Below are 13,273 nucleotides of genomic sequence, written 5' to 3'. Positions count from 1 at the left end.
GGAAAAACCAACCAGCAAAATGAAAAATAATTTTTTGAATATTTTTAAAATTAAAAAATATCCCCAACGATTCCCCCAACACACACACACACACACACACACACACACACACACACAAACTACCTCAGGTTTTCGTACCTCAGCACCTTGTGCTTGTGTTGCCCTTTTAGAGATTTTTGTATGCCTTGTAAAACTGAGAGTTGGAGCTTTTTTTTTTTATTATTTTTTTAATTAAAAAAAAAAAAAACGAGTTGGAAAAATGATCTCGATCAAGTCAACTGCGAGGTGGGAGAATGAAACCCCCCACCCCCCACCCCGTGTCCCAGAGCTCTTCCGTGGTCTCCTGCAAGCTGAGAGCCAGTGGCCGTTCCTTCAGAGAAAGCTTGAGAAATGGTTCAATAGTTCAAAAAAAAAAAAAAAAGGGAAAAAAGAAAAAGCCAAACATGAAAAATAAATAAAAAACAAACAAAAAAGGGTTTAAGCAAATACAAGTGGAAGCAGCGGAAGCGCCGGGCAGGAGGAGGGATGGGAACTGAGGGCTGCGAATCCGTATTTTCCTCTGCTGCAAAGTGTTGTGTGAAAACCAACCCGAGACACCAACAAAAGAGAAATATATCCAGCTAACCAGAACCTGAGCCTGCTCTCTGTGATTTCTTTGGGATCCCTGTCATTGGGCACAGCTGGGGCTTCCCCCGTGGACACCCCATTTCCCTACAGGTGGGGAGGAAAGGGGTGGGTGGGGAGGAAAGGGGTGGGTGGGGAGGGCGGTGGGTATAGGCATTGCAAAGTGGGAGTTGCCATCGTGGAGCCACCTCTCCCTCCCTGCATGTCCTTGGCAAAGCCAAAATGGTGCAATATCCACAGAGGAAATATTCCCGGCAGGGCAGGGGCAGGGGTAGGGCTGGTGGGGCTGAGGGGGCCACAGTGAGAGAACCCCCCTCTGGGCTCTTCCACCCTTCCAGCACCAGGTGCCTTGGAAAGGGCAGGCTCTGCTGTCACCCCAAAACACCTCAGAGCACCAACCTCCCACCCCAAACACCTCTGTTGTGTTTGCCCCCAAAAAAGAACAGTTCATCCTCAAAACTGCAACCCTGAACAGGGAGAACCAAATGGAAGAGGGAAGGACACCTAAAACAGGCAGAGCTTAGATCTTCTGTGGCCTTAGGGAAGATGATTATCCCTGATGAATTATTTGTAAGGACAAAACACAACCAATAGCCTTTGGAATCACTCTCCCTTTGGAGAATCTGAGTTTGGGGCAGATTGAGGCAACTAGTGGTGAAAGAAAAGGTGGATAAAGCCCCTCTGCTCCTTGAGGACAGAGGATCTCCAGGCAGGGAACAGCACAGGGATGTCCCCCAGAGCCCTGGAGAGGAGACACCCCTTCCTCAGGAATTGTGGGCAAGTTAAAAAACCACACGCAGACACCAAAGTGGTTTTCAATTAAAAAATAAATTACTCTAATTTATTAACAAGTAAAGTTCCCTTACAGTAAGGCTCTTACATAAATTAAATATTTATCTTAACAGTAAGAAATAAATACTTCTCTTTTTTTTACAGAACAGTGTTTTTGTTAACAGTGCATGTCTCACAGCAGCTGCTGATGAATTATTTCCCACACCATCTTTCGGCGGAAGTAAGGCATGTGTTCCTGGAGAGAAAAGGGAGAAATCCATTAAACAGGAAAGCAGGGGAGAAAAAGGCAGAAAATCTCAAAAAACACCCAGGCAATTCTTGAATGGAAGTTGCTTTTGAGAACTGTCAGCACCTGCCATTTAGGTACAAGGTGGGTTTCACACAAGGGTGAAACAACTACCCAACAAAGCCACATTTGCTCTAAAGGATGTTTGTTAAAGGCCACCACGCTGGAAAATAACCAACATCTGAACTGCTCCAAGGAGGAAACCTGTTTTCCAAGAGATACAAAGGCCAGATGTTAGAAACCCCTGGCTGCAGCATCTTGTGGTTGGAACAAGATGGATTTTAAGGTCCCTGCCAACCCAAACCACTCTGAGATTCTGTGATTCCATGATCTTGCCAAGAAGCAGACACCAGACATGAGGAACAAGCCCTCAGCCCCTGCCCCAGCTGCTGTGGGACTTCCCCAGCTCTTGTATCCATGTGGGAAAGGCTGGAGCTGTTTCTCACTTCCCTCACCTGTGTGAAGGTGATGGGTTTGTCTCTAGAGATGGAATCAGCAAATTTGCAAACAAAAACCCCGCAGTCACTTCCATTAGTTTGTTGAGGGATTTCCTGAGGAACACAAAAAGAGATGGAGAATTTTTATCTGCCTTAAAAGAGCAGCAGTTTGGTTGCAGCACACATTACCCACACCAACAGCTCCTGAAAACCTACTTCCAGAATCCGTTTCCTGCTCCCAAACCCAAGCAATAGTCCCAATTAATCTCTCCTGCTTCCTTGGAAAGTGTTATACACTCCCTCACATCCCAAATCCAGGCATTGCTCACGTTACCTCTGGGCTCAGGCTGCGAAGAGTCCACTCGGAAGCAGTCAATTCCAGGTTTCTTTTTTCCCTGCTTTCTTCTTGCAGGTATTGTCTGTTTAAAACAACACAAAATTGCTTTTCATCTCCCCAGTTTAGGGCAACAAAAAAAAAGCTGCTGAAGGGTGACAAAAAGGTGAGTGGCAGTGAAATGTCTGAGGATCCTCACAGCAGCAGATTTAAGGAATGTGGAATAAAAATCACAGTCTTAAATTTCGAGGCACGGTGAGAGGCTTCAAGTGGGGTTCCCCAAGGCTCAGTACTGGCCAGTCTCATTTAATGTCTTTATCCATGATCTGGATGAAGGGATCAAAGGCACCCTTGGTCAGTTCACAGAAGACACCAAGTTGGGTGGGATGTGGATCTGCTGAGAGCAGTTATGTGTAGCAGTTGTATTGGAAGGACATTGAGGGGCTGGAGTGTGTGCAGGGAAGGGAATGAAGCTGGGAAGGGGCTGGAGCAGCAGGAGCAGCTGAGGGAGCTGGAGGGGCTCAGCCTGAAGGAGGCTCAGGGGGGACCTTCTGGCTCTGCAACTCCCTGACAGGAGGGGGGAGCCGGGGGGAATTGGGCTGGGCTCCCAGGGAACAAGGGACAGAACAAGGGAAAATGACCTCAGGTTGTGCCAAGGGAGGTTCAGATTGGATGTTGGGGAAAACTTCTTCACTGGAAGAGTCTTTAAGCATTGGAAAGGGCTGCCCAGGGGAGGTGGTGGAGTCCCCATCCCTGGAGGTGTCCAAGGAAGGCCTGGACATGGCACTCAGTGCTCTGGGCTGGGTGACAAGGTGGGGGTCGGGCACAAGCTGGACTCCATAGGCTGGAAGGGCTTTTCCAACCTCAGTGATTCTGGGATTCTGTGGTTTGTCTCTGTGAGGCTGCTCTCGCTCTAAAAAGCTGCTGGATTAAGGATTTTTACTGGCGAAGACATGTAAGGATGTCCAGGACACATGAAAACTTGCCCCAGTTACACTCCAGGTGATTTAAAACACTGAGCAGAACCAAAGAGGTACAAAGTGAGGAGAAGCCTGGGCCAGGGCAGGACCAGTCCAAGTGGGGAGGAAAAAAGGCCTCAAAATAATCAAAAGGATAAAAAAGCAGCTACTTACAGCAGGGTTTTACAAATGTTGTCTCCCTTCTGCCCCAAGGAGTCAAAGTATTTGATAGTTTTCTTTCTGACATCTATGACCTGGGATTAAAAAGTAATGTTGGAAAAGCACATCCCAAACCCTAAAGGACTTTCCTTGCTAGTTTTGTTCCTCCCATCCCCTAAATAAAAGGCCAGTTTGACTCACCAGCAGCGTCCAGTGCACTCTGAGGTGAATGGGTACCAGGATGAGATCCTGCTTGAAGAGATCCACACCTCTGGTCCACCTCCTCACTGCTTTGTAGCCTCCAGAACACAGTTTGGGGTAAAAGAAGGTACTAAAAGCATGGAGTGCTGGATAGCCTTCCTTCTTGCTTCTTTCCACCAGAAGGTTCATGTAGAAATTAATGACCTGGGCCAGGGAGAGAAAAGTTGAGATGTAAGAGAAGGCAAATGAAGGTAACTCAGCAAATGAAAAAGGCACCAATACGTCTTTGCTGGCCACCGTTGAGAACACAACAGAGAGAAGCCCAGCTGGCAGCTTTGGCTCTGGCAACTTTGCACTTGGTGACTTGTGCTGCTGGATGAAATCACCTGCCCCTACTCCACCAATGCAGCCTGACCCCTGGTTGCTGCACAACCCAAGGAAAGGAGCTTCCAGAAACACCAGAGCCATAAGCAGCCAGAGAAGGGGTGCTCCTACAGAAGTGCTGGTTTAGAGTATCCCTGTGCTCATCTTACCTCGTCATTGAGCCAGCACAGCTGCCGCAGGGTGCAGATGTCCTCACGAGTGACCTTGAGCTTGAAGGCACTGCTCAGGATCTCACCAGGCTCCCCTTTGCCAAAGGCAGCAGAGACCTCCCTCTCCATGGCCTGGAATGGGACAATTCGATGCAGAAGGATTCGTGAAACAGGACATGAGGCACAGCAACCTCAGACAACCTCTAAATTCAGCTAAGGTGCCACAGCAACAGGCATTGCAGGGATCTGCTACACCAGCAACAGCACTGGTTTGAGTACAGGTACCTCTGTGAGTGGAGCAAAGTCTTCTGCTAGCTTTTCTGAGCGTGGGAGTGGCTCTTTGTCCACAAAAAAGAAGTCCCTGGACAGAACAGGTGTCACATGGAATTGAAATAACATCCGTTGGGACACTTCAGCTTCACCCTGGCCCTGTTAGACGGAAGGACATGAAGTTACAGAGCAAGTACAGGAGTTTGGGGGGCATAGTGCAGAAAATCCTGCTTGTGTATCAAGCTAGGAAAGTTTTTGTACATAGAGCCAAACAGCAAACTCCAAAGTCACTTTTGAGTGGTGACTGTGTCCCAACTGTGTCCTCAGAACAGAGGCCAGAGAGGCAGGAAGATCCCTTGGCTTGGAGCAACATTCAGAGCACCAGTAAAGCCTCTAAGGTACCAAGCTGAGATCAGAATTAATATTTTTGATCTCCACACTACAAATTTTGTTTTGGATCCTGACCAGAGATGAGCTCTACTTTCCTTAAAAAAAGTGAAATAATGACTAATTGAGGGTTACCACTGCAACAGCTTGTTTCCCTGGTATTCCCTGTCCATTAGAGTCCTCTGGTGGTGTGTAGTAGCTGAGGAGAGAGAAAGAGAGGCAAGTGAGTTGGATATCCACCCTATCCCATGAAATTCCCAGGAATTCACCTTCTGGATAAGAAGTGCTTTTTCAAGGCTGATTCTGACACATGACAACATCTCAGTTTCCTGCCCCACTCCTTCTGCAGCAGCAACACTGGGATAGATGAAGAGCTTCCAGTAGGTGCCAAACCTACCATAGGTGCCGAACTCAGTTTTATTCTTTGGAAAACAAGGGAGCAACCAGCACTTCCTCTATCAAGTGTTTTGTGACCTCCTGATGACAAACACCACATGCCAGGTGTGTTCCACCGCCTGTGGAACAGGAATGTCTGCACCTGTCCAAGTGCAGTTGGCTTGGTGCAGTGGTTAGGCCGCGGCGCTGTCAATGCCGAAACCCGGGTTCGATTCCCAGTTAGGACACTCCCCGGGCAGATGGAGCTCGTTAGCCCTGTAAGGCAATCCATCTACGTCCTGAGGACCTCGCTGCCACCGTCCAAGCTCACTTGGCCCCGGCAGATGAACCTCAGGATTAAAGGGTGGGCTCAGGTCCGCACACACTGTGTCTCACCTAAAAAAGATCCAGTGCGCAGGCCGGAAGGTGTAAAAACCTTCCCCGGTTCTTCGTTCGCGAAGACTGGCCATTATTATTACTATTATTATGGGAACTAAGAGCAGCACATGGAATTTGGGGGCAATGGGACAGCTGTGGGGTGTTCACTTGCCTTTTCTAGTCAAGGGAGGGACTATCCCCCTGTGGAGAGGATGAGCATTAAAACCACACAGGCTCTGAAGAGCAAAAAAAACACACAGACATTAAAGTTGTCCGTATCTCTCCCACTGTCACCAAACAATCTCCTTTGCCAAGAGGGAGACCTACAACAGACTCTCATGGTGTCCTACACTCACTGTGCTTTAAAGGCACATGATAAGAGAGATCACAGGCCCTGTCAAATGACAGGGGCTAAATCCGAAAAAAAAAGGCAAGAAAATATTCCTTTGACTCAAACCCATCACACTGTACCAGTTACTTCCTTCTCTCCCCTCCAGCTTAAGGGAGGCAGTGACAATTTAACACAGGATGGTGCTGCACATCTAAATATAGTCCTTGTGTCTAAGGGGGGAGAAGAATACGGACAAAACTACCTAAAAACAGGACTGGCACGACTGAATGTCTCCTGCTCCCATCTGAGCTTTCTCCTCTCTCATCTAAGGGCAGGAAGATGAGTAGCTCACACTGCCAAAGCAAAATATCTCCCTGTAGCTGCAGCCAAAAGCCACTTTACCTCCAAAACACAAAGGCACCAGCACTCCCAGTCCTGCCACCAAGGAGCCCACTGGTCCCTGGTGAGCGACAGCCTGGTGAAGCACACTCCCTTTTTGGGTTTCTATTCAAACCCAAGACATCCTGCAGCCACAAAAACTGCTTCAGTCCCTCCAGGTTTTACAAGCCTTACGGCTCAGGATCCATAGGAAATGCAATGCCAGCTCATTAATGGTTTGGCACAAAGACACTCACAAGCAACAACGGATTCTGCAAACCCAAGAGCAACCTGGTGCAGCCACCACTGTTCCCCCCCTACTGGCTTCCTTCTCCCAAAAAGGAGCAGCTCTGGCAGGGGAGCCAGATTTGAGGGACAACTGGTTTTGAGCAATTCCACAAATTAACTGCTCCTTTCCCCCCACACTGAGATGATAAACTGGATTTGTCTTCTGGAGGCTGACAGATTCATGCCCCCAGAGCCAAAAGAAACAGGGACCATGATTAAAGGACACTCTTACCTGATCATGACCCCTCTTTGAGGCAACTGAGGGCTGAAAACATCTCCACGTTTGACACCTGCACAGAAAAGCAGCAAAATGACAACAAGAAGGTGACTTTCCATCCCAGCAGCTCTTGGTTTCACGGTGACAACACAAAAACTTTGACTGGTGGCTGTACGGTTTGAAGTTCTGACTCTGGCACCTGCTCAGAAATCACTTCAAACCCCTGATGATTTCAAAATAAAAGCCCTGATGTGTAGAAAGAAGTAGTGATGAAAAAACACTGAAATAATGAGCGGTGGAAAAAAACACCTGGCACAATATTAAACATATATGCAATTGGTTTATTTGGTTTGGAAGCTCTGCTATCACAGAAAATAGGCCTGTTTAGCATTAAATGAATTAACTCGGAGCAGCTCAGAGTTAAGTAGCAGCATCTAGGGGTGCACAGTCACATATTCCCCTCCCCTGGTACAAAAACTCAGGTACTACAACCTTCCCCCTGGGCAGTGGGGTCACATCTGCAGCTACAAACAGCACTGCTACAGCCATGTCTCAAATACCATTGTAAACCAATTTTTTTCCCCTCCAGTTTAGCCAATAACTAACTGTGCTTTGGGAGGGGGGGAGGAAATGCCCTGTTTTGGTTGGAAGTCAACCTACAAAGACAAGAACTGAATCCTGGGGATACTCACTGGCCCTTTGTGTCACACTTGGATAGACACCCCTGGATTTTTGTCCTTTCAAGTGAGTCCCAGTTGCCACTGATTCCTTGGAGTGGGTCTGAACCCTTTGGAGTAGCATAAAAAAAAAAGACAGAGAAGAATCACAGTTTTCCCAAGTGATTTGTTATCAGTGCACAACAATTCACTAGAAGGGACATAGTTAATTTGTACCCAACTGTCTCAATTATAGTTGGAAGCCACAGTTAAAGGAATAGAAATATATAAAGTAAAATGAGGCTGTTTAATCCCTTAACAGAACCATCCTGTCACTGGTTCCATGACCAAATGCTCATTTCCATGAGTTTACATCCACAAGCTTGGCTACTTTCAACCCAGTGAATACAAAAGAGTCACATTTTCTGTCTCCACTGTTTCAAAAGAGACTCATCAATTGTGACATTTGATTCTGTCCAAAGCCCTGAGAGTAGGAAAGGTTAATTCCCCTCCCCTTCCATGTACAACAAAGTCAGCCCACAAGAGTTAAAGGACATTTTGCTTATAATTACATGTTGAAGTTTTCTGGCTGGGGAGAATTAAGGCCTCCAGAATATTTTTTCTTGAACAGCTTCAAGATCTCTTTGTATTTCCGGCTTTCTCCTCGACGAACATCCTAAGAGAGGGGAAGGAAAAAAAAAAACTTCAGCAGGAATTCCCACCCCTTCCTTTTGTCTGAGCCTGACTGTGGAGGACCTATGCAGCTGTTTCATCCCAAAGGAATTCCCTTCTCCCCAGATTACCTCCTCAGCAGCACACAGGGGCCTCCCCATGCTGTTGGCTCCCAGAGAGGTGGGACCTGGCATGGGGAGCTCCTTGATGGGGGGTCTAGGTGTCACAGGGCTATCTGGAGCTGGTTGGATGCGGTGATTACTCTTGTTCAGGCTAAAAACACCAACAGAAAAGAAACTGTATGAAGAGAACACTCAAACCTCCTGATTTGTTAATTAGATTTTAATTAACACCTCCTGATTCAAGCAGTGGCACCCATGGAAGGCTACCCCTTGTCCAGAGGGGTTTTCCAACATCTCCATGGACAGAGACTCCAGCACCTCTCTACGTAACCACCCTCAGAGTAAAAAAGTGTTTCCCAATGGAATTCTCTGGGATTTTTAGGGGTTGTGGGTTTTTCCATTTGCATTCCTGGTCTCAGCCGCTTCCCAAGTTTAACACTTCCTCCAGCCGCAGGAGGTGGAAGCGTTGTACTTGTTCATCTTCCTCAGATCTCCTGTGTCTATGAACTATCTGGATTTAAAGAGCAAGTTTAAAGTTGGTTAAAGAAAAAAAAAAAACCAAACAACCACAGCTGGAGACCTCCCTTAGCACAGAACACCTTGGAAAAATCCTGCTCTGTGGACACAAGTACAAATGTTGGGCAACACAGAGGAAGTTCGAGGATGAAAGAAAAAAAAACCTTCAGAGAAGAAGTGAAAGGAAACAGAAAGATTTTTACCTCAGATATGGAAGCCCCTTGTAAGAACGGGACAGCATCTCCCTAGCCAAGCACGTGTCGGTGTCACAAGGCATTTTAGCTGCAAGAGAAGAGCACAAACCATCAGCAACTGCTCAAGGAAACTGGAGTTTTAGGGGTTCAAAGAGCTTCACCAAAGAGAAATTACCTTCGTTTTCTCCCTTATGGCCTTATATTATTTGTGTTATGTTGCTTCATATTGGCAACTACAGAATGTTACCAGCCTAAACCTGGATAAAGGAGGGTTATGAAGCTCTACTACCTAAACTTAGCACTTAAAACAGTTCCCTTCTGGTAAACTGGCAGTGGGCACAACTGAAGGCAACAGAGCTGCACTCAGGGCAGCTCCTGAACTGAAATGCCAGGATAAATCACAGAATATCCCTGGAAGAGACCCCAAGGATCATCCAGTCCAACTCCTGGCCCCCCACAGGACACCCCAACAATCCCACCCTGTCCTGAGGGTGTTGTCCAAATCCTCTTTGAGCTCTGGCAGCCTTGGGGCCGTGCCCACCGCCCTGGGGAGCCTTTTCCCAGCTCTGATCCCTATCCAGAAGCAGTGCCAGGATGCAGGGAAGAAACAGAGCTCACAATCCAGTATTCCCAGATACTGTGCCTTCACTAATGAGTCCCTAAGCCAGGGGCAGAGCTGCACAGGGCAGCAGCACACAGAAATGAGTGAAGAACTTGCTGTCCACCCTTACCAACTTGTACTCTGTTCTCATCTGCCACAGAGTCTGCTGCTCTTTCAAATGAAGAGTCAGAAGTGGCCCGAGCCTGAAATAAAACCAAAAACAAGCACCAGAGTGAGTACAACCAGAATGTGAACCCAAGCAAACCTCAGGCCTCCTGAAATCCAGTCAGCTCTGTCCTGCCTCAGGGCCCGGGGTTTGCAGCTTCAGGTTGCAGCAGGAGCTCTGACGGGATCACCTCACTCATGCAGGGATTGACACAGCACAAGCTTATTATGTCTGAGTTCTCCTCTAAATCTTTGCTCACCCCTTTTCCAGGCTCAGGCAGAGAAGCGGCATCACCACCCGAAGCCTCCTGGCACCCACTTGTTGCCTTGGGTGGAAACTGGGCGGCCACGGAAACGTCTTTGGGTCTCCTGTTAGTCCCACAGATGAGACATTCTGAAAAAAAGCCACACCATCAGGCTAGAAAAGGAAAATTAGGATTTCTATTCGCATCAAAGCCCAACTCCTTGATCCAACCTGACCCAGGTAACTCATTTCAGCAACGCACCAACAGCCCCTCCTGCAACACCAGTGGCAGCATCATTCCCAAGCAGGAATTAAGCAGCTCTGCATTCCCTGTGGGACAGCCACAGCTTTAAAGCACTTTTTGTTCTACCCTGTGCAGGGGCTCAGTGTCAGAGAGACCTGGGATATGCCTGTGCCACACACAGGGAGGAGTTTTCCTTGGTGCAAATACATGGAATTCCCAGGAGGGAGAAAGTTGTTCCCTGCTTCTCCCTTCATCAGGCCACAATCTCCAGCCCTCAGGCTGGAAAAGCCCTCTAAGATCATCAAGACCCAGCACTGCCAAGGCCTCCTTTAGCCATGTGTGCAAGTGCCACATCCACATGGATTTTGAACACCAGGACACATCATCAGTAGGCCCCAGTCTCATGAGACTCCCTCAGGCCACAAAAACGGCTCAGAAATCCACAGTTTCAGCAGCAATTTGTGAAGTGCAAAACCCAGAGTTGCCTAAGGGACCTCACATCCAAGGAAAACCAGGCACACTAACCCCTTCTGTGAGGTGCAATACCTGTTCTCTGCTTCTTTGCAGGAATATCGTCAGGATCTTCCACAGGTGACGGAACGCTGAGGGAAAGAACAGGCACAACAGTGTTTTGCAACCACAGTTCAGCTCCCAGCTTCCCTTCACATATCCCAAAGATCTCCCCTGATCTCTAGGATCGTCCCACTAAACCATATCAGGCCTCTTTTTTTCCTTTGTGTTAATGCTTCCTGATGTTTTATGTGTGCTTCTATCACCAAAAAATTCCTTATACGTGTAAAGTTTTCCTCTTTCCTCGAGGAGAGTAGCATTCCAGAGGTCACTATGCCATCCAGGTTCATGTCACTACAGAGTTGCAAAGGAAAGTTTAAGTAGGACAGGAAAAAAAAGTGGGAAAGCAACTCCTGCTTACACCCACTTCCACAATGTCAATAACCTGCTGAGTCAGTGCTTGGGAATGAGTCCTTGAAACAATTACCAGCCTCACCCTTTCTCAGAAGCCCAAATCCCAGGATTCTATCAGTTGATACTCTAATAAAGTCCATCAAAAACTTTCCCTTTAGGAACAGAGCGCAAAGGACATTCCTATTTTTCTTCCCATGAGCTCATTCCTCCTGAGCTGCTCCTTGGTGGAAACTTCTTGTGCAACATGCGGCTCTTTCCAAAGGCATTCCCTTGCCTCCTTCACTCTGGAATGGGGCACTAAGCAGAGCCTCCCAGAGGAAGTTCCTCCCAGAGGGAGCCACCACACTGCCCAAAGCACAGCATGGAATCCATACGTTCCCTCTGTTCCCAGCAGTGGAGATGGTTCAGCCATCAGCATTGAGAGCTCTGTGTGTAATGCCTGGGAAGGCAGCCCCCTTCCATCAGGCCACATCCGTATTCCATGGCTTCCCTCCATCCAACATATACCCTTCCCTGCTCCTCCAGCTCACCTGCTCCAAATGCCCACCCCTTTGATCCTTTCCAAGCCCCCACTGTGCAGATGGGAAGGATACGAGGGGCTAGGTTGGCCAATGGATTTATGGGGAATATCCAGGACCCACAATCCCTTCTGGAAGGGATTTTGGAATTTATTGGAATATATTGGAATATCCAATATATGGATATTTATTGGAATATCCAGGACTCACAATCATTTCAGCATCTGGGATTTACTGGGAATATTTGGGACCCCAAATCACCTCAGAACCTGGGTTTGACACTGGTTTTATCGGGAATATTTGGGACCCACATTCACATCAGCATCTAGGATTTATCAGGAATATTTGGGACCCACAGTCACTTTAACATTTGGGATTTATCAGGAATATCTGTGACCCACAATCCCTTCAGCATCTGGGGTTTTTTATGGATTCATGGCGAATATCTGCGACCCACAATCACCACCATATCTACTACTTATCGGGGACACCTGGGACCCACAATCACCGCGGCACCTGGGCTCTTCTTATGGATTTGTGGGAAATATCAGGGACCCACGCGGGGCGCCGGGGCAGCAGCAGGAGGGCCGGGGCCAGGGGACCGCCGTGTCTGGCGGCGGGGGCTGACCTGGGGGGCGGCCTCTTTGCGCTGGGCGGGTCCGGGCCGGGCTGGGGTGCCGGTTGGGATCTGGCGGCGGCGCGAAGGGCGCGGAGGGCCCCGAGCAGCCATTGGTACATGGGCCGCGCGCCGCGCAGGAAGTGCGCGCGCCCCGCGCGCCGCGCCGCCCCCCGCGCCTCCAGGCCCCGCCCACCGCACTGTCCGGACCCGCCCACCGCCCCACCCACCCCAGTTGTGGGACCTGACCCCGCCCACCGCGCACCACGGCCCCGCCCACCAACCGGTGACCGCGCCCGCCAGGCCCCGCCCGTGACGTGCGAGGGGTAGCCGCGCCCCCAGACCGCATCGCTCCGCCCCCCTCAGCCGGCCCCGCCCCCTCCGCGCGTGGATGGGGCGCGCGTGCTTTAAAATATTTTGAAGCCGAAATTGGGGCCGTTTCCGCCCCTTCTGGACCCGTCCCAACGCCCCCCCGGCCGGCCCCGCGAGCTGGGTGAGGAGCCTTCCCCGCTGGGGAAGCCGGGCTCTGTTGGGGATCAGTGCCCGGCGTCCCTGGGTGGTGTTGGGAGCCCCTGGGCTTTCCCTGCGGTTCCTGCCTTTCGCCGGGATTTCTGCCTTTCCCTAGCATTCCTGTCCTTATCTTCCCTGGGATTCCCTGGATTTTTCTGGGGCTCCTGCCCTCCCCCGGGGCTTTGCGGTGGAGAATCCCCCCCGCCTCCCAGGAAAAGCGGGGATGTCCCTGTGGTTCCCCGCCCTCCCTGTCTCTTCCCGGGGTGCGGAATTCCCGTCCCGGGGCTCACCGAGCAGTGCCCGGCTCACGGCACCACTTTCTTCTGCTCAGCATCTCGGCAG

The 13,273-nt window shown here is 49.4% G+C and overlaps 1 protein-coding gene across 1 annotated transcript; it reads right to left on the bottom strand.

Annotated features, from left to right (window-relative positions):
* Window positions 1-1,436: 1,436 nt before the first annotated feature.
* On the bottom strand, window positions 1,437-12,543 carry SENP2 (SUMO specific peptidase 2). The gene is made up of 17 exons (XM_027878274.1): window positions 12,434-12,543; window positions 10,910-10,965; window positions 10,136-10,269; window positions 9,841-9,913; window positions 9,119-9,197; window positions 8,409-8,550; window positions 8,178-8,281; window positions 7,642-7,736; window positions 6,965-7,022; window positions 5,118-5,181; window positions 4,611-4,754; window positions 4,326-4,457; window positions 3,793-3,996; window positions 3,607-3,686; window positions 2,474-2,558; window positions 2,158-2,253; window positions 1,437-1,651 (listed from the first exon to the last, which is right to left on the bottom strand). The coding sequence occupies exons 1-17, from the start codon at window positions 12,541-12,543 to the stop codon at window positions 1,589-1,591; spliced, it is 1,719 nt and encodes a 572-aa protein (XP_027734075.1). The 3' UTR covers window positions 1,437-1,588.
* Between the last annotated feature and the right edge of the window lie 730 nt (window positions 12,544-13,273).

Source organism: Empidonax traillii, unplaced genomic scaffold (genome assembly GCF_003031625.1).
Source record: "Empidonax traillii isolate 1590-97213 ecotype Southwest subspecies unplaced genomic scaffold, ASM303162v1 scaffold40:size2234952, whole genome shotgun sequence".
Taxonomy (NCBI): Eukaryota; Metazoa; Chordata; class Aves; order Passeriformes; family Tyrannidae; genus Empidonax; species Empidonax traillii.
The sequence above is the reverse complement of the archived record's forward strand: the minus strand, read 5'-3'. Positions and strand labels throughout refer to the sequence as shown.

Excerpts from the sequence above, each read along its gene's own strand:
- SENP2 (XM_027878274.1), bottom strand. The coding sequence starts at position 12,543 with ATGTACCAATGGCTGCTCGGGGCCCTCCGCGCCCTTCGCGCCGCCGCC. Across the intron at positions 3,687-3,792 it reads GAGTGCACTGGACGCTGCTG|GTCATAGATGTCAGAAAGAA; the intron begins GTGAGTCAAACT and ends TTTTAATCCCAG. Across the intron at positions 2,254-2,473 it reads TTCGCAGCCTGAGCCCAGAG|GAAATCCCTCAACAAACTAA; the intron begins GTAACGTGAGCA and ends TGTGTTCCTCAG.